This window comes from Trachurus trachurus (assembly GCF_905171665.1).
Source record: "Trachurus trachurus genome assembly, chromosome: 10".
Lineage (NCBI taxonomy): Eukaryota > Metazoa > Chordata > Actinopteri > Carangiformes > Carangidae > Trachurus > Trachurus trachurus.
This window is the reverse complement of record NC_139894.1, coordinates 5,587,347-5,613,838: the sequence shown is the minus strand read 5'-3', so window position 1 is coordinate 5,613,838 and position 26,492 is coordinate 5,587,347. Positions and strand designations below refer to the sequence as shown.

At 41.8% G+C, this 26,492-nt stretch overlaps 1 protein-coding gene across 1 annotated transcript in view; it reads left to right on the top strand.

The window, feature by feature from the left end:
* slit3 (slit homolog 3) overlaps positions 1–26,492 on the top strand; it is a gene marked incomplete at its 5' end in the record, with an annotated part of 281,175 nt that overhangs the window by 171,282 nt on the left and 83,401 nt on the right. Inside the window, one exon of the mRNA XM_083980669.1 lies at positions 517–588. Coding sequence (XP_083836795.1) covers positions 517–588 — 72 coding nt within the window. The remainder of the gene's footprint in view (positions 1–516; positions 589–26,492) is intronic.

Below are 26,492 nucleotides of genomic sequence, written 5' to 3'. Positions count from 1 at the left end.
CGCTGGGCGTGCGGCGAGGGAGGGAGGTGATAGGCTGACGCCAGACAGGCCACTTCAGCGCACCGGTCTCCTCTTCTTCCTGCGCTCTCCCCTTTTTCCTCTCTTCCTCTCCTCCTCTGCTCAGAGCTCGGCCGTATCAGTGCCGAGGTGAGAGACTTAACCTCAGCTCGCCGCGGCGCTATCCTCTGGACTGGGTTTCCCCTAGAGTGTGTGCCTGTCTGTGTGTGCGTGTGGCAGTTGTGTGTGGCAGAGAGAGAGTCAATGCCGGTGTCTCCTACCTGCTACCTTTAAGCCCACCACTGAGGTATCACCTCACACACACACACACACACACAGACACACACAGACACACACTCATTCACGCAGCCCGTCTTTTTTTGTTAGTCCCTCCCACAGCTGAGCGGACCCTGACGACTTGCGCCTGACTCTCTCCTATCTCTGTCTCTCATCTCTGTGTGTGTGTGTGTGTGTGTGTGTGGGTGCATGTGTGCGTGTGTGTTTGTGTGCATGGTGCAGGCAACTGGACAGCAACCACATCAGCTGCATCGAAGATGGAGCTTTCCGAGCGCTGCGCGATCTGGAGATTCTGTAAGTAGAGAAAAACCCTGGTTCTTTCACTCTGACTCCTCCATCTCTCTCCTCCTCCTCCTCCTCCTCCTCTTCCTAACGCCGCCACCTCCTCCTCCTCCTCTCGTCAGTCCCCTCTTCTCCTCTCTCCCCCTTCTCATGTGCCGTCTGAGAGGCAAGAATCTGTCCTGCGCTCTCCTCCTCCTCCTCCTCCTCCTCTCGGTATCAGCTTTGTTTTCTGTCTTACTCTTTTTCCTTATCCTTTTGTGCTTCTCTTTCCTTTCATGTAAAAATTCACATCTTTCTCTTCTCTCCTCTCCTTCCCCCTCCTCCTCTCCTCTCCTCTTCTCTTCTCTCACACTTGCATGTCATCCCTCATTCTTTCTGCTTCATCTACTTTTATGTTTCTCTTCATATACATCTGTTGTTTGTCTTGAATACACAAAAAGCTTCAACTTAAAGATGCTGTTGATGAGAGCAGGTAGTTTCTTTCCATGTTTCTCTGTGTGAATTATATTCAGCGATTAGTGTGTGCGTGTGTGTGTGTTTGTGAGTGTGTGCGTGGTGTGCTTCTAAGTACTTGTGTGCATTGCTTGCAAAGATGAAGAGTAGTGTACCTGTTCATTCACCAGCAAATGTGTCGTCCTTGGCTTACACTGATACACACACACACACATGCACACACACACACACACACACACACACACACACACACACACACACACACACACACACACACAGAGTGAGGACAAAAAGTGTATCTGCCACCTGCTGTGCTTTGCATTTTCTCTGCACAGTGTGTGTTAATACATGTGGGTGATTCCCTCTGCATATAGGAATACGTTAATGCTTGAGCGTGTTTGCCTCAAGCTGTGTATGTGATTGTGTGTGTGTAGCTGAGTGTGTGTTTGTGTTTGTGTGTGTGCTTGTGTGTGTGTGTGTTTCAGTGAGTGTTTGTGTGTCTGATCTGTCCACATTCTTAGAGCTGCTCATTTGTCACTGTGCTCAGAGGTGTGACTGGCAACTGTGCGCTGTGCGGAGAAAGGTGTCTACCTTCTCTACACTTTGGTGTGTGTGTGTGTGTGCGGGTTTTTGTGCATGATTGTGTGTGTTTGTGTGTATCCGTTGTGTGCATTTCTTCCTGCACAGAGACAGATGTTGTGCTTCATTGTGCATTGTGCATCTTTGCCTCAACTTATTGCAGCAGCTCAGCTGTCTAAGAACAGACTTCCCCAACATTTCTGTGATGAGGTCCAGTTACACTGTCAGGGTTTAATCTGGTGAAAAAGCAGAAAGAAAGAAAGAGGTTTAATGGCTCTTTTTTCTTTTTCTGTGGACACAAGCAGTGGTTAATTTGTCTGCAGGGTTGTTGGCAATGCAGTCATATTCTGCTGTGTGGTGCTGAGAGGTGAAAAGGTTAGTTGTAATGTTACTGAATTTGTTTATCAGAGGGTAAAACTGTATCACAAATGAGAGAGGGGCCGAGTGAAAAAAAAACCCAGAGAGAAGCACAAGGACAAAGAAAGACAGAGGGAGAGAAGGAGATAAGAAAAGAGAACAGAGGAGTGGAAAGAATGAGAGAAGAAAAAAAAAGAAAAAGGTTGACATCACTGTCCCGACTGGTGCTTGGTGTCCCCGTCCTCTTTCACAGCGTCGTACAAATGCTGGTTGGTCATGGACAAGTGGACGTGGTCGAGGTTCACTGAGTGAGGCTCAGAAGAGCAGAACAAGGACTCATAATGGTGGTGATACAGAGTGGAAATTTGAAGTTGCTGACTGTCATGGTTTGAAAACATTGTGATGATAATCAGATGCTTTTTGCATCAGTTAGGCGGTCTAAATGAATAATATAACTCTAATTGGCTGCCTCTGGAAGAAATCTGTCTCATTATCACATAAAGATCTGCTATAGCAAGAAACATTGTGGGAGAAACACTATTAAAATAAAATAGAGCATTTTGTAGAAAATGCAGAAAATTTGCACTGATACAAACCAGAGCTGTGTTCAGGCTGTTGGGTACATGTGCTCATTTTCATTTTTAAAGAACACATCCTACTTATGGAAACCAAGGTCTCCACCTCTTTACTTTATTTCACCACGTTCCTTTAAATCCTTCTTCTTGTTATTCATTTAAACTGGGATCAAGGTCAGTATTGAAGAGGTTATTTGTGAGGGGGTTTGTGGTGTAAAAGCTCATTGACTTTTCCAACACACACACATCCTGATGAGTAGCATCCTGCTGTAGATGTGAGTGTTGTTGGTGCAGTATGGTGCTGCCTGATGTCTTCACATGAATGATTAAAGAGAGCAGACGACAGTGGAAAACGGTCAGTGCATGGCAGCTTTACACCGTGGATCACATTTTGCTGCTAATTTCAAACACTGTGCATCATCAAAGTGTGAGTCTATATTTTGGGTGTTGCAAAATGTTGTCTTATTTTCTTTTCTTTTACCATCTTTTTAGTCAACCTGTTATGTTTCCCTTTCTATATTTTATTTCCTTTTAGCAAAGTTAGCTTTTTTTTTTTTTTTTTTGATTCGCCAGCCTTCCCCTCTTTTGCTCCGCTCACAATGGGAGTGATAGGGGGCAGATAGAGGGGGATCGGCAGCGCGAGATACAACATATTAGCAATTCATAAGACTCTGACAGCTGAGTGCTCGGCAGGATTTACAATTCACTGTAAATGCGCAGCCGTTCCCATTCACAGCAGACAGCATGACAGCACACAGTATATTCAGTGAATGTGACGTTTTAATAAAGGCAGGTGTGAGTGTGTGTTTGTGTGTCTGTCTGTCTGCTTGATTGTGTGTGTGTGTGTGTGTGTGTGTGTGCATGCGCAAGCGCTTGTGCACGTGTGCAAAAGGGCATGAATGACAGTAAGCAATTCTGCCGCAGGACTGATCTTCATTTCGAGCATCTTAAAACACACACATGCACGGGCGCTCGTGCGCAGATGTATGTGCGCACTCACACGTATGCAGACGCGCACACACACACACACACACTGCACACAAACACAGATGCAGACCCATCTGTTTAGTTCATTCTCGCGACCGTTGAACAAAATGGGACGACAGAGGTAACAGTGATTGGAGGTCACGTGACTGCATCAGCAGGTAGGTGTATTTGTGTGTGCACACCTGTGTTGTACATGAATGTGTGTGTATGAGAGTCTTCTCCTTCTATCTTTTTGAAGACTGCTTCATGCTTTAGCCAGTTTAAGACCTGGTTTTGTGGTTTAGGATGGACTTCATATCTTTAACTCAAGGTTTAATGTTGAAATTATTATATTGATTGATCGTTAACTCCATCAATAGTTATGTCTCTTATCATGCAGTTGCTAATATTGAAAATCGGTCGATTCCAGCCTGGGGAATTGCTGTTTTGTCTTTGTAAATGTAAATGGCTTGAAGACATCACTATGTTCTGTTGGAAACCACTTGTATTTTTAGATATTTTATAGACCGTGAGCGAGTTAATTGAAAAAGTCCATACTGAAAATAGTTGTTGGTTGAGGTAGTTAGGGGTGACATCTGTGATTAAGCATGTAGCTGTGATAGAGGTTATAGGCTGGGGATTTAACTGGGATGAAGTCAGTGTGGGTCCATGTGTTTCCTGCTGTGACTGGACATCCATGTGTCAGTGTGTGGTTTTGTGTGTGTGTGTGTGTGTGTGTGTCAGTAACCTTGCATGTGCTCTTGTGTTTCCAGTTATTGCATGATGGCGGTTTCAGATGATGTTCACTTCAAAAACACGTCCGACTGCATGTGTGTGTGTGTGTGAATGTACTTTTCTGCGTCAGTGCTGACGTATGTATGTATGTATGTAGGCTGGCAGGCAAACTGATACACGCACGTGTGTGTGTGTGCGTTTCCGCCATTTGTGTGTGTCACACTAATTGAAAGAAGCACAACGCTGTGTGTGTGCCACTAACGAATCTCCACATTAATTAATCTAGTCATTTTTAATTAGCCGCTGTTTCTTGGTAGACTAGGTTTTATCTGAGCTGCTTAATATGTTTCACAGCAGCAGCGTTGACAAGTCAGAGCCGAATATTGGGGCGTCGGGCTCATTTGGAAAATGCTAAATGGATTTAGAGTTTGTTAGTTTTATTAATCTTGTTTTAATTGTTCTAGAAATAAAGGGGAGTGATGGGCTGTTTTTTTTGTTATTAAAGTCGACAACATGTTAAAATGATGAGACATTTTAAAGAACTGTATAAAATCACAATGCAGCTAAACGGCGTGACCATTTATCTTTGTTCGACAAACTCCCTCATTATTACTATAATTTTTCATCAACAGAAATCAAGATATGGCACTTTTTCAATCATTATGACTCCACAATGTTCGGCAATACTTTCACATGTGCGTTCACATCCTAAAACACCACTAGCATAGAATGTATATTGCTCACACTGAGGTAAAAAGCCTATACATCTCATGGGATCGTGGATTCATCGGTGCTTGACAAAGAATTTGTTTCTATTCTCTAAGAAATGAACGCTTTTCGTGAAGTTCATGGTAAACCGATTTGAATTGCTGTTAATCTTTGTGTCTCACTGTGACAGAAGAGTTTCGCTTAGGAGGTTCAGGAAGAAAGACGGAAATTACCAAAGACACTTACATTCACCATTTCCTTTGATATCTGCTCCCTTTACTCATATGTCCTTAGATAGTCTCTTTCTCGTGCTTCCTCTTCCCTCTGCTCTTTCTTTCATGGCTGCCAGGATGAAAGTGGATGATCAGTGTTGTAAAAGCAAGGCAGTGCTGGGCTATGATTTATTTAGACCCAAAAGGACTGCGGTTACTATCGTAGCTTCTCTTTTTTTTCCCTTTTTGCCAGAAGAGGCAAGAGATGAGAGATGTTTCATGGGTAGAGGCTGTTCACAAAATGGAAAAGGGAAGAAGGAGGGATTTGACAGGAGAAAAAGAAAGGAAAGAGTGTGGTATTGGTGTTGTAAAAGCAGGCTGTTTCCTGGACATCATTTATTTATCTGCAGTTGGACCCAAGGAGAGGGAGGGAGAAGGCAAGCGATACAGAGGGAGAGATAGCAGAGGGAAATCCAGAGGCAGATGGAGGCAGAAGATAAAGAGATAAAGGGTGTAGAAGGAAAGATAAGAGGCAGGGAGAGAAAGGAAATAGAGGAAAAGCGGGATGAGAGAGAGTGGACAGACACATAAAATGGACACAGAAGACAGATGCAAATGGATGGACAAAGGAGGCAGACAAAAACTTGTGATTTGTTGCAGACAGAAAATGAGACAAGGAGGAAGTAATGTGGGACACAAAGGTGTAAAAAGACACCGGAGAGAGAAAAGCAGGAAGAGACACTAATGTGACGTTGGTCTGCAACACAAGACAAAAAACAAAAAAACAGTGATAGAAAATAGATTGAAAGGATCAGAGGGAGGGGAGCAGAGAAGCATTAATTATTGATGGAACAAATGTCTGACTGACTGACTCAATTTGGCCCTTTGTTGTTTCCAGACCACCAAGACTGTCAGATAGACTCAGAGCAGCGGTTCTCAAAGTGAGGATGGAGTCCCCGGCTGGGCAGCTGCTCTGCTCATTTTCTGGGTCCTTCACTTCTAATGGCTCTGCTTCAAACATAATTACTGGCTAAATATCTAGTTTAACTGATATTTAGTTGTTTTTTTTCTTCTTTTTATTGCATAAAATTATCTTGTCTTTAACCTCAAGTGCTAACAACGAACGCAGTTGGAGAAAGAGACACATTATGAAAACATGTTTACTTACCGACACTTGAAATATATTAAGTCACCCCAGTGAACAATGAAACAAGCTGAATTTTAAATAGTGGATTGCATGAATAAAGCGTAACCAACCAGTTCACTCTGTATTTACCTTGACAACAGTCTCAAAGTCACACACTCATTTACGTACATCTCCGTGCAACCTGTTGGAAGTCTTCGTCTTCGTGTGGCTTTCAGTCCGACTTCACCTCGGCTGCAGGTCATCTCTTCTCCCTCCGTAATATCCGCTCAGCCATTTTTGCACTGGCCTGTAATGAAGATAAACTCTGGTTGCTGGCATGGTGAAAAATTAAAAAAGGAAATTAGCATGCGCTGGTGATTTCAGGTGAGCCCCCACTGCCTGGAGATTAGAGTCTTTTTGGCTGAGAAGTTGCTAGTCATTTTCTGAAATTAACTTTTTGGCTTGGCTCATATGCATACGCTAACAGAACATTACCGTCCAGGAGTCACTATCATGGCCAAAAAAAAAAAAAAACTTTAAAGAACATGTATATATTTAGATGGAGACAGAAAGTCAGTCTTGTCGGCAGCCGTAGAAACAGGAAGGTGGTAACAAGAGTGAGTTCTGTGGTCACAGGGCGCACCGTGCACAGCAGGGATAAAGATTAACAGGCCAAGTCCAAAGACTTTATATCACAGAGGTGTTAAAATGTTACTGTTCTGAAACATAAGCCACTGTAGTGGAAGCAGCATATTGATTCACTGACAGACAACTGCAGCAGACATTTGGCATTTGCCGTCGTGTCAATTTCAGGCCGTGTTGTGTTGTGTAATTCAAAGCCACACACACACACGCAGGAGAAAACATTGTCCTCCACTATCTCTTACTGTAGCACCAACCATCAAAGGAGTCAGTGGAGATACAACTGGAAGGTGTGACCGATCAGACCAGTATCTTTTAGAGTAACACTAATCCTGGATGAATCTGCAGTGCACAGTCTGTATGGTGCATGGTTAGCATTCAACGCCAACACAGGATTTAGTTTCGTAGAAATGAAAAAAGAAAAGAAAAAGTTTTGCTTTCTGTCACAGACTGAAATCAAATACAAAAAAGTTCTTGCATGTTATTTTTTGTATGTGGACATCGACTGGGCATCCGGTGCCAGCATCGGTCTTAATCTTAATCAGTCTCAAGTGTTTGGGTATGGTTTAGCCAAGTCAAAGTATAGAGAAAGACCATTTTTACATTATTTAATGTAAGCAGTGGTTAAAGCAGAACTGACAGCAGACCCCTTTGAAAACTGCAACAACACAAGCTGCTTAAAATCCAGTGTTATTCTTTTGTTTTACCAGACGAGTCAGTTCATGGACAAACCCCTCAGCCTGCGCTCTCTGATGCTCGTCCAGGAATTAGTAGCATTGATTACGTTATATAAAAACAGCTGTCGCTTCAAAGGTGTCCACGCCGGTTTGATGACGGGACGCTGAAGCTTCTTTAAAGATCAAAAAGAGCAATGAAATCTTCTTTCTGTCATCTACACGCACAGAGACAGACCCGAGCCTGACCTGCTATTCTTTCACTTTAAAGAATCACAAACAGACCCCGGGACCACAGTGGTCTTGTCATATTTGTCATTAAACACCTATCAGAATCAATTATAGCGGCACAATAATTCTAAACAACTGATTTTCCTAATGGCAATCGTTATTGATGCATGACAGCGAACTTGGAAGTGTTGACATTAAACAAAAAAAGATTCGTCTTAATTAGTCGACAGGCCTTTTCATCTCAGTTCAGGCTTTTGAAGGCTTCAGATTTGGTGCTGCATGAAGTTTATAAACACATTTTGTAATTTGGAAATGAATCCCAGCGGCTGATTGTGGAGGACAACAACACTGTTCTTTGGTCTTTGGAGCCTTCACCAAGGTCAGGACCCCCTGCTGCGCGAGTCCTGAGAAGATTACAGCTAATAAACACATTTGTCCCATTAATACACCAATAAGGAATGTGCTCTTATTAATAAAGATAGCAAATACAAAGTCCATTTCCCTCCCAATATTTGCATGTCACGTTTCGATGGCCAAAGCTGTGACATCACCACAGACACGTGTAAAACATGAACCATCGGTGTTAAACTCAACGACCCCACACTCGGCTCTCTCTCCTCCTAACACTTTGATTTCACCTTTTTTTTTTTTTTTTTTTTTTGAAAGCCTTTGATGGTGGAAGCTGTATGCGCTCAAACTTGTAAGGCCAATAAACACAGCAGAAGTGGAAATGTAATTATGTGATAAACACAGTCTTTATATTTGGCAGAGGAGTCGCCTGATCCACTTTGTTGGTTCGAGTCCCGAGAATTTCCTCGTCTCTGCAATCACGTCAGCGCAGATGGGAGGCATTCCTCCCGTAGCGGCTAATGACTGTGTGTGTCGGCGTGTGTGTGTGTGTTCAGTAAGAGCTAAATTAATGCTGAGTGCCAGCGTTGAATGCAGGCCAGCCCTCCTTCTCTATACCCTGAAGTCGTTCCATATATTATTGTCCACATTGTGTCAATGGGGATCAATGCAGAACGACAGGGAACATCCCTTTATTCCCCAAACATGAACTTAGAACTGTGTTTCCTGTTATTTACTCTTCTTTTTTTAATCCACCTTGTTTGATTATGTCATTTTGATGGTACTTATTGTAGTCTAATTAGCAGTATTTTCAGTCCTCCCTCATGATCTTGGGATTTTAGCTACTACAACCTGTAAGCTCATTCTTCTAACCTTTAAGTTGCAGCCTTCTCTTTAATTGAACACCTCGTCAAAATTGGTTCTGCAGAGCTTATCTTAATTTATTATTCGCTGTTCAGTTGCACTTGTCTGTAGTGGGGCACCATTTGTAGATTGATTGCATTCACAAGGGCCGACCAATCATTACTAATGCCCCGCAATGTCTCAATCAATAGTATATAATCTATTTGAAAACACTTACCAAATAGCTAACACCTAATTTGGAATTCCACTGTGTTTTAGCAAGTGTGTCTTTGAATGAATTAATCCAGTTAGTGCATGTGTCTGCCAGGCCACATCAGAATAAATGATGGGTCCCTGTGTGATGATGAATGGTAATTTAGATTTAACATAACTGGACTAACGAGCGCGCTAATGACTCCAAAGCTAGTCTGGACAGCTCTCACCCGATGGGCTCACGCCTTGAATCCAAATGAGCTGGGGAAAGGGCACCCATGCACACACACACACACACACACAGAGAAAAAAAACATGCCCGAGTGTTTTAATAAATGCATGCATACACTATCAAAAATTCACAAATGGTTCTGGCAGGGAAGCACACACACTGCCTGGGCTTGTATGTGTGTGTTCGCCTCTTAGAACTCCATGAGTAGTGGGGAGCAGTGGTGTCAAGCTAATATGAAGCTGATTAATTAATAATTACGCACAGGCCGGTTTTCAACCAGTTGAATTAGATGTGGTTTTCGTTCAATGATCTTTCAACTTGAGTTTTTTTTCCCCTGCTGACAATGAAGATTAATGAAAATGGATGATAAGTACTTGATCATTTTCAGATATAAATAGAATTAATCAGTTTCATTTTTCACAAGTGTCTCTATCTTAGCCAGAAAATACAAAGTGGGTTAGTTGTGAAATGTGAAAGTGGTTTATTTGTCAAGGTGATAATAGTAATAATATACTCCATGTTCCTCTGTACTATACGCTGCGTTGAAACAAAGTTTTTTCAGATTTGTGTGCTTCTTTTCAAAGGGATGTCTTGTTCCCTTGACTGAACACTTTATACCCGCACATGTTTATGTCTGCAAAGACAAAGTACCCTCTCTGTTGAGTGACACGCTCAAATACGGGATGTGACTTCACGACAGTATTTGTGCATTCATTATGGATTTCTGAAGCCACTTATTGCCTTCGTGTGTTTGCAGATTTGAAGCATTCAATACCATAAGAAATCCGATCATTTCCACCCGCTCACTTCCCCGAAGAAGCCAATAAATGTCCATCAGCATTCAGAACCTATTGAAGTGTCCTTTATCCAGAAAACCAATTGTTACATGGTCAATTTCTTTATCTGAATATCCATTTTTAGTATGTTTTGATTATGTTTTCAGCATTTTCTTCACAAGCTCTGTAATGATAAGAAGAGTGTTTGAAGCACAACACAAATACAGTATGCTACATGTCTTTAGTTCACTGCTTTTTTAAATCTACATAGATTAAAATGCTTTTGAGAATTCAGCGCAGAAACCAGACACATTCTGCAGATACGTGTTGAGAATAGTTAGGAGCATAAAAAAGCAAATGTTCTACAGATGAAAGTCTCAGATGAGAGCAAAGCCTTTGCTAATAGCATCTCTTGCACGTACAGATAAAGGTGATGTTTAAAAAAAAAAAGAAAAGAAGGAGGAGTGTCTTGTTTGATTCGGTCCTGCAGGACAGGCCACCTTTCTGCTGATACCACAGAAAAAAATAACAAGAGGGACGGGGAAGGACTGAGCTTGAACGACAGCGAGAGTGAATGAGAAGCAGGTCACATGTCATGGAGGTTTCGTCCATCAAATTCAAATGGATTCAATTTTGTTTTATTTTTTTTTATTCATAGAAACTGAGACGGTGAGCGGGACAGACAGGAGCTCAGGGTGTGACAAAGAGAGACAGATGGAGGAAGAGACGAGCAAGATGGTTAGAAAAGTAGAAAGAAAGAAGGGGACTCTTTCTCTCACTGCTGTTACATGACATGCCCACATACACAGGAAGAGTCAGCGGGTCTGAGAGAGAGACTTTAAAGAGCCGAGGAACAGCTGCATATTTTATGATTGCTTTTCTCCGCGAAGCGCAGCTTTCTGGATGAGGGTGTGCCGCTGAGAGAGAGAGAGAGAGAGAGAGAGAGAGAGAGAGAAGGCGACAGAGGAAGAGAGACAGAGAAGATGGGAAGTGTGTGTGCGTGCATGTATGTGTGCATGTGTGTGACAGTCATAATTCATAAGGGGAGATGGACAGAGTTGCTCACTGCGCTGTAGCTCTACAAGGTGACTTTCACTCAGCCTCCAACACACGCACTCTCTCTCTCTCTCAAACACACACACTCAAACATTTCACTCCTCTCCTCCTTATCTAAAGTGTCATCTTGTCTTAGCTTTTTTCTCTTGTTTCACCTTTTTTCATCTTTCCTTCTCCAGCTGTTTTTACCTCCTTGTCCAGGTACCTCTCATCTTCTCCTTTCCTTCACATCTCTTCTGCACTTGTTCCTGTCACTCTGTTTTTCACCATTTCCCTCCTCCATCTCCCATTTTTTGTGTGTGTAGTAGTTACAGAATCTCCTGCTGTAGGATTGGAAATGATTTCAAACTCCCTGTCAGCCAATCAGAGTCAGACTAGAGTCTGACATCATGTATTGGACTGAGTTCAGTGATCATTCATCCGAGCGCTGAGGCCAGAATAACCTTTTCTCAGGATGTTTTTTCCTATTATATCAAGGGAGGAGAGGAGCGAGAAGAATAAAATGACGTGTATCAGGCTTGTAAGCCAGAGGCAGTCGGTTGTATTTCCACCCACTGAACTGTTGACTTCTTAGTCTCACTCCCAACAGCCAGGCCTCGCCTACTCCTCAAACTATTTTTTTTTTTTCGTAACATGCTAAAGTTTAAAAATAGACTTAAAAAAGAAGCGGTGGAATGGGAATGAATGTTAACATTACTCTTTAATGATGTCTTCAGCTTTACACTTTTATGAGAAAATCATCTCATACACCTATATGACGAAAGCCACACACAAAAAAAAAGTAGTTTACTGCCAAATGAAATTGCTTACACTTGGCCAGATGTGCACGCTATGAACCCTTAATACAAGATTAAGATGTAAAAAGATAAAAGGCATAAACTAAAGGAGATCTGATTAAGATTTTTTGATTTACTCTTTAAACTCAATATGTAAAGTCTAAAAATGTCCTTTCTTGTATACGGTGTCGATCATTCTTTCCTTTTATGTTCTGGAAAATCGCTAACCTTTAGTGTTGACCTCATCATGTAGCGGGCGGAGTGCATAAAATGTCATATAAAACATGTGATGGGAAGTGTATGAAAAATGTCAACCAATAACACTGTCTCAAACATATATGGTTCTTCTATCAAATGAAAACACACTCGCCTCCATAAATAATATCAATTCTTTACCTTTGCCTTTTCACATAATTCCTCATTGTACAGCGTCCAAACCCTGTTTCCGTGCGGTGGACACTCTATTAAAGTCATAACGTAATCCTAAAACCTGAGCAGAGAAACGTGTTTCTTGCAGGTGTTTATCCCACATCTAATAAGTCTAGTATTAATCTATTTATTTATTCATTCTGTGCTTCCCTGCTTTGAGGTGAAAACAGATCATCTGCATTTATGAAGACGATTTAAAAAAAAACAACTGATCATTATTGCATTGAATTTCATATTAAAAGTAAAAAAAAGAAAAAAGAAAAAGTCTTTTAAACCACAACAGTCCAAGGTTTGATAAATCCATTCAAGACTGAGTTTCCCCTCACTGGTGTGTTAAAGAGCATGGACACAGCACATCTATCTGAATAAGAGATAGATTTTCTGTTTAGTATCTGCAGTCTTCTGCTGCTGTGAAGAAATAGCTGGAAGAGACAAAGAGTTGTGTCAGTTTGGCCTAATAATTATTAGTATGGTGCTCAGGGGGTTTTTTTTTTTTTTAGTGTGTGTACGTGTGGAAAAACATTTGTGTGTAATTTAAGTGTAATTTGAGCTCACAGACTCAGACAACGATGCCAGATGCAGTAGTTGTTTGTGCAGTTTCACCATTACTGTCAGAATTAACCAAGAGCAAAGGGGTTGAGAAATCTGTGTGTGTGTGTGTGTGTGTGTGTGTGTGTGTGTGTGCGTGCGTGCATACGTGCTCTATATGTCAGACAGACTGCAGTTGGTGTGTGTCCAGTCTGAGAGTAACGATTGCATTTCTGTGGTTGCATCCTGCTTCCAGATCTGTCTTATATCCCTGACGCGTGGGTGCTGGATCGAAGCCCCTGAAAAAAACCTAACACAAAGACTATGTGCATTGTGTGTGTGTGTGTGTGTGTGTGTGTTCCCGGATGTGTGTGTGTCTGTTGATGTACAGTATAAGCATACCACAGAGATCTCTGAGGAACCAAATTCACTTTCAGTAGAAGCATGCTTTTAAGTATCTTTGTCAATAGTCCATGTTAGCTCCCTATACGTTTGACCACATCTTCATTTGTGTGTGTGTGTGTGTGTGTGTGTGTGTGTGTGTGTGTGTGTGTGTGTGTGTGTGTGTGTGTGTGTGTGTGTGTGTGTGTGTGTGTGTGTGTGTGTGCACGCGCGCACAAAGGGGTCAAGAGAGAACAGAGCAGTGCAGCTTTCTGCTGTTCAGTGATTTTGGTTTGGCTGGCCTTTTGGCTTCTGTTTGAGTCAGCGGGCTCAGCAGAGCCATCACACCCTGGCAACAAGCAGCGCCCTGGCAAAAACAGAGGGCCTGACCTTAAAGAACGAGGGAGGGAGAAAGACAGAGAGAGAGAGAAAGGGATGAGGCAGTGTGGGAAAGAGAGAGAAAAAGCAGAAGAGAGACAGAAGATAAGATGGAGGGGCCAACGAGAAAATCAGAGAGGGTCAGTCACGAACAGAAAAATAAAAGTTTAGAAACTACTGCGCTCAAATTGCCAGAAGGGTTGGTCTGGTCAGGAAAAGAGGGAGTGAAAATATTCCTGGAGAGAGCGGAGAGCTGAGATATAAAAGCGCAAGGTAACTACTGTCTCGGTAGTAATGACAGTAGTTTTAGACGTATTTGTTGGGGATTTGGAGAAAACAGTCGTTGTGTTGTGGGAGCGGAGCCTAAAACACAGATAAAGACAGACAGTGGTGGCGGTCGACTGTTTCCACATGAAACGATAAAACACTTCAGAGTTTGCTGGTTCGGAGAGAGAGAGAGAACGACGGTCGGAGGGGGTTGGAGGAGGAGGTATGAAAAGATAGAAATATAAGAGGGAGTGAGAGAGGAAAGACGCGAAGGGAAAGGAGGCAGCGGTGATAAAGAGGGAAGAGACGTGTCATGCAGAGAGAGAGGAGAGAGGAAGAGGAGAAAAGGAAAGAGAGAGATCTACAGCTGTTGGACAGAGGGGAGGGAGAAGTGACAGAGATTAGAACAGCGTTGAGAGGAGCAGCCTGAGAGATCATAAACCGCACTGACACTGTTATAAATGTAGGATAGAGTTACACATCATCTGTTGATTCTCTCTTGAAATTGGAAATAGAGCCCTCTGTGGGATTTTACAGCTCTGAGCACAAAGTATATTCTACAGCTTGATTCTTTATTTCAATTTTCTGCTTCCTTGTCTGTTGGGAAGTCCACGCTTTAGTTTTCTTTGATGTGGCAATGCTTAGAGTCAGTCGATGCGTCCATAAAGTTTAAAAAACAACATGCACATTTTCTCTTTTAGGATGTTTTAATACTTTCTTACAATGTTACTTTTTTATTTCATGGATTTAAAAAACAGAAATTAACAGTAAATGTGGCAAATGCAGGACTCTGGCCGACCCACCTCATCCCTCTTGGTTTAAAGCTGTTTTCCTCACACGGCTTGTTAAAGGGATAGTTCAACATTTTGGCAAATTGGCCCATTGACATAATCCCTATAGTCTTAGGAGCAGGTTTGTTACCTGTAATTGTCGGTTCACTTTTAGAAGTTGGGGGGCAGTTTTTCGTCAAGCAGTCTCTACATTTGCCTCGAAAACAACTCCATCTCATAGCGTGGTGAATGTGCAGGTCACAACTGCAGCGTTTTCGAGTTGTTGGATTGTGTATTTGATGAGGGAAACCAAGAAATCCCATTAGCCTCCGTAGCGTAGCTCTGAGCAGCTCGCGGCTCTGCTCCGCCATTCTAAATATAGCTTGCACCGACAATTAAAGGTAACAAACCTACTCCGAAGGGCCAATTTGCCAAAATGTTGAACTATCCCTTTAAAGATCCAGATAATATTCAGTGATGTTCAGGTCAGAGGAGTGTGAGCCTGCTGCAAAGGCTTCAGCTTGTGTTTGTTGAGGCGGCTCATGGTGGATTTTGAATTATGCTTTGCCGTGCAGGTAACACATTAAGTCGGCAGCAGACGGTTCACACAGAGAGAGGGAGCAGCAGGAGGAGGTGAGGAACAGAGAGCTTATGCAGAGTTTGGGGACAGCGTCAGATATCGGAAGAGCTTGGTGCCGGCAGTCTGACCCAGGAGCAATTCATCACATCCCACTGTGCGGCAGGACAGGGAAGAAGAGGAGAGATGGTAATGGGCGAGGGGAGGAGGAGGAGAGAGAGAGAGAGAGAGAGAGAGAGAGGGAGGGAGGGAAAGGCGATTTAAGGTGGAAATCACAAGCAGAGCCAAAAGACAATTGAGAGAGGATAAGAGAAAGGAGAGTCGAGGCAGAAAGACAATCTGCAGTCTAATTTATTCTCGTTTAAGGTGTAATAGTCTCATCAGCAGATTGTTATGTACATCTCCAGTGGTGGACAGTAACGGAGTAAATTTACTTGAGTAGGCCTACTGTACTTATAGTATATAGTATATATCCAGAGGATTTGTACTTTACTTGAGTATTAGATTTCTTTGGTACTTATTACTCTTACTTGAATACATTTCGAAGACAAATATTTTTTAATTTTACTCGAGTTAATTTGGCTGAAAAGTACTCGTTACTTTCAGGTCTGCTCTTTTTTTTCTTTTTTTTTCTAAAATACTATGAACACAAGCTGTGTTTGTCAAAGAAGGGAAAGCAGCACATCAGTGCAGGTGGTTTCAAAGAGTTAAAAGGTCCTTAAAGCAGAAGTGAGTGATATATTTGTGTTAATATAAGTCTTAAATAGTTATATCTTCCGACAGCAATCACTTACATAGAGTGTTTGGTCTGAAACACGGGTCTCTCAGTCCCTCTGCTCTGCTCTGAGCCGAAGAGAAAACATTTATCGTATCCTACAGTTTTTATCCAATGAGGAGAGAGAACGGCATGCAGGGCTGTGTGTGCAGCCAAGGAACGCCGTGAATGTGGTGACGTAGCGACGAGGACTGTTATGGTGCGTTCAAGGAAACTCGTATTTTTCCGACCGTGAAGTGGTACCAGTTCGATCTGGTGCGAGTTCACCGGTCGGAAGTTACGAGTGGCCGTTATAGTGACTTTCACCGGTAAAACAGGTCGGAAAAACACGAGTGGGTTGCCTGGAACGCTACAAAGTCGTAAGTTGTGACTTGAAGCTGTAATTTACGATTTCAAAAGCCTGCCTGGAACGCAGCATTAGCGAAAACGACCGGATCACTCACTTCTGCTTTAAATTAATTTAGAAAAAATTATAGTAATTCATTGATGTGAAAAATAAGAAATTTACTCTTACTCTTACTTAAAGCAGATGTAAGCGGAATGTGTGTGTTAATATAAGTCTTAAATAGTTATATCTTCCGACGGCAGTCACTTACATAGAGTGTTTGGTCTGAAACACGGGTCTCTCAGTCACTCTGCTCTGCTCTGAGCCGAGGAGAAAACTTTCCTTGTATCCTACAACCTTTATCCAATGAGGAGAGAGAACGGCATGAAGGGGCGGTCCTCTCTCTCCATCCCTTCCTTATACATGCACACATCCAGCCTCCTCTCTGCATCCAGCCTCCTGCATCTCTGTTTACGTAGTGTCACTTAAATTGATTAAAATCTCATCAGGTTGTGGTTGTAGCTTCGGTTTTTGTGACTTTATGGGCTTCCATTTACAAGGAGCCTCGATGTTTCACAGCGACACTTCTGTTTTTCAAGTTTGACTCGGTTAAAAATTTGTCACAAAGAGCTTGGCACATTAACCAGACATAGTACTTTCTTTCCTCTCTGTCCTTCAGGCATCTTTAAAAGCCTGCAGCGCTGCTCAGCACCTACTGGTCTCAGTGAAGAACAGTGCAAACAGCCATTATTCAGTTAACTGAAGCGCCAACACAGAATCCTTTATTTCCATTGGTGCAGAGATATCTTCAGCAGAAAAATGAGAGATCAGATTGAACAATGTCGAGGTTTCACTCATGAAATGATCTCATCACCTGAAGAACGGTAAATATGCACAATTTTAAATCAGACCCAGCTCAAGATTTGTTCAGAAAAGACTTAAACCACTGATTATGTCAATCTTCTTTTTCTTCGGTTTTAGTCGTAAACAGTTGAGCTTTCCCAGGGTGGTTTCCACCGGCAACCCTCTGGAAATGCCAATTTTCTCAGAGATGAGAAGAGTAAATTACGCAATATTCGTTGTTCAAACACTTGAGAGTTTATTAGAAAACCAGCCCGTTCGCGCGCAACCGTCATACACACGTATGTATGCAACAACGCTCACACAGAGAGGAGGACAAAAGAGACACACAAATTCACACACAAACAAAACACACTTGCTCGCACACATTTTATTTAACACGCGGGACTGCCGGGGTAAAGCAGTAAAGCAGGCATTAAACCCCGTGGGAAAGTTCAAATATGAGACAATTCAAGTGCTAAAAGCCCTTAACTCTTCTAGCTGAAGGCCCTTAAAGCCTGGGCGCAGACCTCATAGACCCTCAGAGCTCAGTGTTAAAGTCAACAGGGTCAAACATCCCTTCAACCTACAAGCTGAAACCTCCTGATCAAAAAGACACACACTGAATGAGGGACCGGCGCATTCATTCATTCATGTATTCGAGGCTTTCCTTGTCTCATAGCCTCAGCAGCCTCCCGCACACACACACTAACAGATACCAGTGGTGGACAGTAACAGAGTAAATTTACTAGAGTACTGTACTTAAATACATATCCAGAGGATTTGTACTTTACTTGAGTATTAGATTTCTTTGGTACTTATTACTCTTTCTTGAATACATTTCCAAGACAAAAAAATTTACTTTTACTCAAGTTAATTTCTAGAAAGGCTGAAAAGTACTGGTTACTTTCAGGTCTGCTCTTTTTTCTTCTAAAATCCTATTGGACACAAGCTGTGTTTGTCAGAGAAGGAAACCCTTACCCCTAAAAGCAGCACATCAGTGCAGGTGGTTTCAAAGAGTTCATTCTCAGAAACAAGAGTGAAAAGGTCCTTAAATTCATTTAGAAAAAAATATAGTAATTTATTGATGTGAAAAATAAGAAATTTACTCTTACTCTTATTTTTACTTAAAGTAGATTTAAAAGCCTGTACTTTTTGATACTTAAGTACCTTTAAAAGCAAGTACTGTTTTACTTTTACTCGAGTAACATGTCGACTGAGCTACTTTTACTTGTAACAGAGTAAGTTTTGACCAGTAGTATTTGTACTCTTACTCAAGTACTGGGGTCGAGTACTCTGTCCATCTCTGATAGATACAAACATTTGCAAAGACACTAAAGTTCCTTGAAAACCCTTAGTTTGTCCTTGTCCGAAGAGCATACCCACTAAAACACACACACACCTACGCCTTCATACACCTACGCCCTCGGACGGACACACACACACACACACGCATACAGAAGCACAGCATCAGGCTGCTGCACCATCGTGTGACTCTCGGATGACTGATTACTCCAAGGGTCGGTGAGTCTCACCGTCTGACTCAGCTGGACAGAATACAGCTGTCCAGCCCCCCAACATGTACACACACACACACACACACACACACACACATACACACACACACACACACATACACACATACTTACTTATCTCAAAATCTGCTAGAGAAAGGTGTCTCCCCTCCCCCACGCACGTCTCTAGTGGTGAAGTGAGTGAATAGAATGAGTGAATAGGTTAAATGCTCTTGTTACCTCTTTGACTGAGAGAGTGCACCACATTTAGGGGGCTCTCCCAGTTGCTCCTTCGCTCCAGTGAAAGAGCAAATGTTAAGGTGTGAAGGGGTTAAACAAAAGAGTGATTGAAGGAGTGAAGTGTCCGTGCGTTTCCTACTTCTTCCTCTCCTCTCCTACAAGTTGTAATGAGGCCCCGGGGAAGATGCTGAGGGCTCTTCACTCAACTCAAAGACTCTTTCAGGCCTTTCGATGGCTGGCCCCTTTACAGCGTCTGTGTGGGAAAGCTCTCAGAGAAATGAATTCCTGTCAGAACTACTTTGGCATGAAGGGGGAATTATAAAATACTAATGATCTGTTATCTTTGCGAATAATTACATGTCTACAGTATATCTACCCTTTACCTCTGATTGATACATGCAACAGTCATTCAACCTATAGCCAGTGTCTGAAAGTGTTTATATTTCACATTGTGCAACAAATGGCACATTTTGTATATTTGTAATGCTGTAGCTCCTTTTATTCCCTCTAAATTGTGTATCACATGATTCATCTGATATGTTGGGAAATTCACATTTCCACTTTGTTGCAGGAAACTAGATGAGCAGATTTATATCGCTATTCATACCAGCTTACTTCGCTTAGCACAGCAACACTTTAAGGTTGACTAGAAAGCAAAACAAAATCTGCAAACACTATTCCTAATGCTATACTCTAAGCTGACTAACACGTGGTATCTTATTTGTTAAATACAAACACAAACTACAGTCTAAAAGAAACAATATGAGGACAGGAACAGGAACAGGAATAGGCCAGATATCTGTTGGTTAGGAGAAGCAGTCACCTGTGTCAAGGTTAGTGCACCAAGCTATAAGCTAAGTCTGAGCTAACACTATAGTTTATCAGCCCAGCCTTCTGTTTAAATCACTGTATTATGAGGACAATGTAACAGGTGTTTGACGTATCTCTGTCCATCTTTGCCCAGAATGGCAGCGATGGTAAAAACTCAATTAAAAGTTGACATTGCAGACAGCGTGTTTATAATTTCCTATACAGCCACTTGTTCAACCGACAAGTAATTAGGATTACTGCGGCTTTATAAAAAAAAATACTTGTAGAAGAAACACCCAGGTGTCTAAGCTTGCTGTGTGTGCCATTTCATATAGATAAATAGTTCCTTTATGTGTAACAACATGTTCTTTAAGTTTAATGCTTCGTTCATATTTGAAACTCAAGGATGTTCCCAGTCATTGAATGAATTTAAATCTGTTTAAACCCCCACACTCCTGCAGAATCAATGTTTTCACTGACCTCACATGCTTCGAATGACAATCAGCATTTCTCTCCGATAAATTGGTACCTGCTTTAACCTGACCGCCCTGTTTGCCGCTCACCCTCCATTTTATTTTCTGCTAAATAACATTTTGCATTTCATCTCTCCAATCAATATGTTTTCAGTCACGGCAAAGGAATTCCAATTTGAGCCCTGAAAAGATTCAATTTGGAAACAGGAATGTTACCTTGATTTGACTTGATATGATTAATAACAACAACAATAACCTTTCCTTTGCATGTGATTGTAGTTATTGATATTGAATGGCGTTCCAGTCTGTTTTACACATGATGTATTGAGTGTGGGAGATTAGCTGGAGGTGTTGCAGTGTGAACATTAAATAAAAAACACGTAGACATTTTTATCAGTATGCAACCAGCACAAGGTGACAGCACAAAATTCACATTTAAGTTCATTCTCTATTTCTATATCTTTTCTGTTTTTCCTCTTTTCCTGTCCAATCCCACATCGGTGAGCTTTTTCCCACCGCAGGGTTTAACAACTTCCAGAGAAAGGTTATACAGTAAACTCATTACCAAGCTGTTACAGCAACTATGAGTTGATTTACAGTGATATGAAGGTAGAGAAGCTTTACAAGACGAAGTTTGTTGTGTGACGTTAAAACATAAAATGTCTTGTGGATACTGTATGTTGCACTCTCTTTTTCTATACTAATTTTACCTAAGTATATCTGTCCATGCTGAAATGCAAAAGTCCATAGAGAAGCTTTAGTGCACAAAATCCAACTCAGATAACTCAAAAATAAAAAAACTTCACGAAGGTCCTCTGACCTCCACGAAAAGAATCAAACAACAATATTTCCCCTAAAATTGTAAACTAACCATTTCTTTATACCTAAACCAAACCTCCCTTTTACCTAAAGCCCCTGTACAGACTTTTCATTTAGTGTTGATTTTGGCGGCCCCTGTGGACGAAAGCGGTGGTGTTTTGCCGGAATGAAGACTGCATTTCCCACTGTCGTGCAGATGTTTGCCGGCGCATGTAGATTTGTTTTGGAAACGTCGGAAAGAAGACAGGACTTGCTTTTTGCAGCAGCAGCGTAATGTATCTATTCGTATTGTTTCGTCAGTGGTCCGACCCGACCATGCCTTCCAGAGGTATAGAATTAGACTACTTAGAAATAGCGTATCTTCACACTGATGGGCTCATTTGCTGTTGTAGGTAACAGAGACACATCAGCAGAAACCAGAGACTTTTGCGTATCCAGTTAAAAGCTCCGTACAGGGGCTTTAAGCAGTGTCACATCATCCAGCATTATTCAAAACACATTGCGTGACCGGGTTTCTCTGGCCAGCTGCCAAATTTCTAAACAATTAGCTTGTTAATTGCATTCACCTGGCATTCAAACTGCTGAAAGCACCTGGCAAATATACTCATACATACAGATCATCAGTCATACAGTACATACACAATCAGCCACAGCACTGAAACCTGTAACTGGTTATGATGTTGTTGGTTATAATGTGTATAGGTGATGGGAGAAACGGTGCAGAGCAGCTCCCAGTTCAACCCGAGACAAACTGGTTGTCATTTAATTACCTAATAAGACCCCGATGAAAACTGTGTGTTTCTGCCGTCTTTGTTTTGTCACATCAGAGGCTGCTACCTAATGTTTGCAATTATTAGAGTCGACTTGATTAATCGTAGCAACAACACAGCTGTAAGTAAGGTCATAAAACTGCTTTGTTGCGCTTTCACTTTGTGGTTTCATGCCCACAATGGAGTATTGATTTGAGATTTAAGAGTGGGTCCAAGTGCACCGGAGGGTTTTTACCCCAGAGATCCATCTGAACGGAGACGTCAGAGCTAGAAAAAGTGGAGTCTGGGCGCCCAGGAACGACTGCAGAACATTAAAACGAAGGCAGGAAAGCGATGACGTTTAGCCTCAGGTTCACACATCGATAACACCTCTGTCAACTGGTTCCTCATATGTTAGAAATGCTGGGTAAATCATCCTTAGAGAGGAATTAGTTTACTTTTTTCAACGAATGCTTTGCGAGTAGGGTCACAAATTTAATGCACAATGAAAGCGCTCAACACTAAAATGACCGCTCGATACTGTTACATAAAGGTACATTTTATGCTTTGTTTTGTGTCCTGTTTGGTGATTCAGTCGTCAGTTCTCTCCTTTCACTCTGCTCCTTCTCACCGACCATAACTAATGTTAGTGATTACGAGAGAGAATAATCGCATTGAATGTGAAGTCAATATTGGTTGTAATCACAGTCATAAAGTTGCACAAGTTGTTGTGTGTAGTGTTTTAGTGGCTGCTGTAATTCAGACATTCTGTCAGTGTATTGATCTGTGTCTGTTAAGGCTGATTGAGCATAATAGAGACTAATAGAAAATTCACTTTATTACACGCACACTTTGACACGCACAGATACAGCTTAGACTCTGTGGAGCTGCACACAAATAGATACTATGATGTCGAGCTGAACAGAGCTGAACCACCAAACAAATATGAATGCATGTGTTTAGAATTATAGAGGTAAGATTCATAAACAGGATATCTTCATTTTTATTCTTCCTAGATCTGAAGTCGTTTATACATTTACATTCATCTTACTCAGGGGAACTTTAAAGGACAAACAGCTGGTAGCAGACATGATAATGAAAAATGTGACCTTAGGATTTGAGTCTTAAACTGTGAAGACACCCTGTGGTGGTTTAATTTCAGAAAACACAACAGTTTGAGGAGCTTTGGGACGAAATTTAAGTTATGACCTTGAGCTTTTAGAAAATTGCTTTTACAAACAACAAGTCAATTGATAAAGTAGATCTCACAAAATAACTTCAAAACCTGCCAATGGACTATTTTACTTGCATATCGCAACCGCATAAAAAGGGATAAATTGTAACTAGATATTGTCGCTCCAACAAAATGACATAAAGATGTAACTTTGTAAACGTAACTCTACCACAGTTTGTGTGGGTGCCAGCTGTTGGTTTGTTCGGTATTTCACAAATCAAACTCTGCTTGTTTTCTCGCTCTTCCTCCGCACCCTGTCAGCACACGAAGCCACATTACCTTTAACATCACTGTAATCTGAAATCAGCCCAAATAAAGAACATAGCATAGCATAGTGATAATATTTCTTTGGACTTATTTTCTTTTTTGTTGGGAACACAACCAGGAAACCTGTGTGTCATGTGCCAGACTCTCTGTGGGGTCGCCCGTCCTTTGTCTCCAGCCTTTAACACAGCTACACTGTTAAATACTGGGTAACCCAACTCCAAGGTAACCTCATGGTCAAAAACAGTTTTGGAGTATTTATTTATTATTTAAGGTATTTTTCATGCCCGACTTAATACCCAGGATCTTAAAAAGTAGAGCAGATGTTTGGACCACTGCAGTGTGTGTGTGCTTGTGTGTGTATGTGTAAGTGTGAGTGTGTGTGTGTGGGAGGGATGGATGGGAGGGGGAGGGAGGGAAGATTGACGAGTTAGGCTTTGACCTCAGTGTGTAGGCTGCAGCAAAGACACATGATAACATCACTCTCCTTCTCTCTCTCGCACACACACACACTCTTTCTCGCACACACACGAGCACACACAAACACAAACGATAACATCTCCCCGGTGGGTTGCCTCTAAAGAGTCTCCTCCATCACTGACTGCAGAGGCCCTTTTACTGCAACAGAAAGACTGCTGCATTGCATGCAGACACACGCAAGCATGTACTGCACATGCTGACTCAAGAATACACGCCTGATAGTGGCACACACACACTTACATGCATGTACATACACACACATACACACGCTGATGTATCCTACAAGACCACTGCAGCGGTCACTGCAGCCTATCTGAAATTAAAAAGGAAAAAATGGAGCTGAACAGGCGTTTTGTAATAGAAACAATGTGTGTCACAAACAATGTTGGGCCGGTCCTTGAGCTCTCTTTTTCTGCGACTGCAAAAACAAAACGGGCTCTTTTTCTCCTATAATAATTAATCTGCAGGATGGCAAGCTTCCAGTAAAATGTTGGCTTTGCTCACGACCTAAATGTGGGTTAAAATCTGAGATTTTGTGAACAGAAAAGTGTCTGCTTTTTAAAGAGGATCGTGACAAAGTGGATTCACTGATGTCCATGTTTGATATAATGAATAATTATCCTCGAATACGCAGGAAAATAATGATTTTTATCAGAATCATGAATAACATTCAGAAGAATAACGACCTTATTTAACCCACAGATCACGTATAAAGCCTTGTTCTTAACTTTGTGACTCTACACCCTGTCAGGATATGAAGCAGCATAAACTAAAACCTCATTTCTCTCAGAAGAACAGAAGAGCGAGAGGCCAAACAGAGCGAATAAACCTCTCGAACCCCGAAAGCATAACGTCACGTAGGAAACAGCTGCAACACAGGATGCTAATACACAGTACACAAAGTATTTTCCTAACCGTATAACATCAGTTGTGAGACATTTGTAAATGGGACCACGACTGCACAGCCAATGTTCTGGTTTTGTACTGTGTGATTTTGTGGTCAAAGTACAGGATGGCGCGTTGGGATCTGTCAAGGCTGCAGGATTATAAAGTTTAGACTGACATAAGGTGGAGAGCAGAACCAGTGGAAAGTCCCCATCTGGACCAATTGGGTATTTAACACTATAAAACCAAAGAGCTGAGGCCAATGTAGAAACTCACAGGTGTAGTCGTCTTGTGTCGAGCTCCAGCTCAGGCGCTTCAGTCGGTTTTACGAAGCCGCAACAAATTTAAAAACAAGATGTGTGGTCCCGTCTGTTACAAACAAAAACTCAACACATCTCAGATGAAGTGGTTAAAGCTGGTTAGTTTTATTTGTGACACTCTTAATCAAAGTCTCACTTACCCCGCTGAACTGACTTGTGCTCACTGGATCTTCTTTTTCTCCGAAAAAAATTAAAATGCCGATCCCTCCGGCGACAGCTCCCGTCTTCGCCAAAGTGCACATACTTTCATTTATTTATTTATTTTTGTTTATGATCACTTCAAGTCTGAGACGATCTACGATTTTTAAGAGTGCAGTCGTGGCCAGAGGCGCGTAACAGAAACTGGGGATAAAAAATAAAACAAAAAAACAGCCGCCGCAATATAAAACATAGCTGCGGACTTCTAAATGATGTTTTTAGTGTTTATCTTGGCTTAAGTCAGTTCAGTCGCTACTTTATTAAGGCAGAGAGATGTGGAGGGAAGGGGGCGGAGAGGTTTGAACGGAGTGAGTGGGAGAATAACTGACAGGGAAATTGCAGAGGGAAATTATTGTTATTCCACAATTAAATTATATATACTGGGTGGAATCACCCCTGACAGGGCTGACCATAGCAGCACTCCTGATGTGTGTGTGTGTGTGTGTGCGAGAGCGAGCGAGTGTGAAACTTTATCCGTCTACCAAGGCCATTGAGGCTACACTGGCAGGGAGGAGAATGTAGAAAGAGAATCGGAAGGAGAGAGAATTAAAGAGAAAGAAAAGTAGTAACATCAACAGAGTGAAGCAAAAACAGTCTATTTTAAGGCTGAGTGGGTGTTAGTGAAAACACAGCAAACCCCCAGTAATGAGCCTATTTTGAACAGTATGTTAAACCGGTGTGTATGACAGCACGTAAAACAAACCACCCTCGATGTTTGTCGACAAACTCTGACCATAGTCGCACTGTATGTTTAGGCACAAACATATTGACGCTGTAAAAAAAAAAAAAATTAAATCCTTTCATCTCGATTTACGGCCATTTCTCAGAGAGAAAGCAGACGACCTTGTCCTTGTCTGAAACCATTAAAAACACATTGTCAAACGTGAAAAATGAATGGGTTTCACTTATAAAAAACGACTGTTCAGTCTTTATTCTTCCCGAAACAATGACTCTTTGAATACACAAGGTTTCGGGTGATATGTAAAGTAAACTGGCCTTATTTTCTCTCCAGCGAAATTAATGATCCATGAAACTTGGGCAAAAACAAAGCGAAGGGGTTGCACTGGCTCGTGTTGATGTTGGCTCCTGCAAGCCACCAGAAAAATTGCTCTGTAGTATAAATTTGAGTAAATCCCTGGATTTCAAATGTAACAAGGG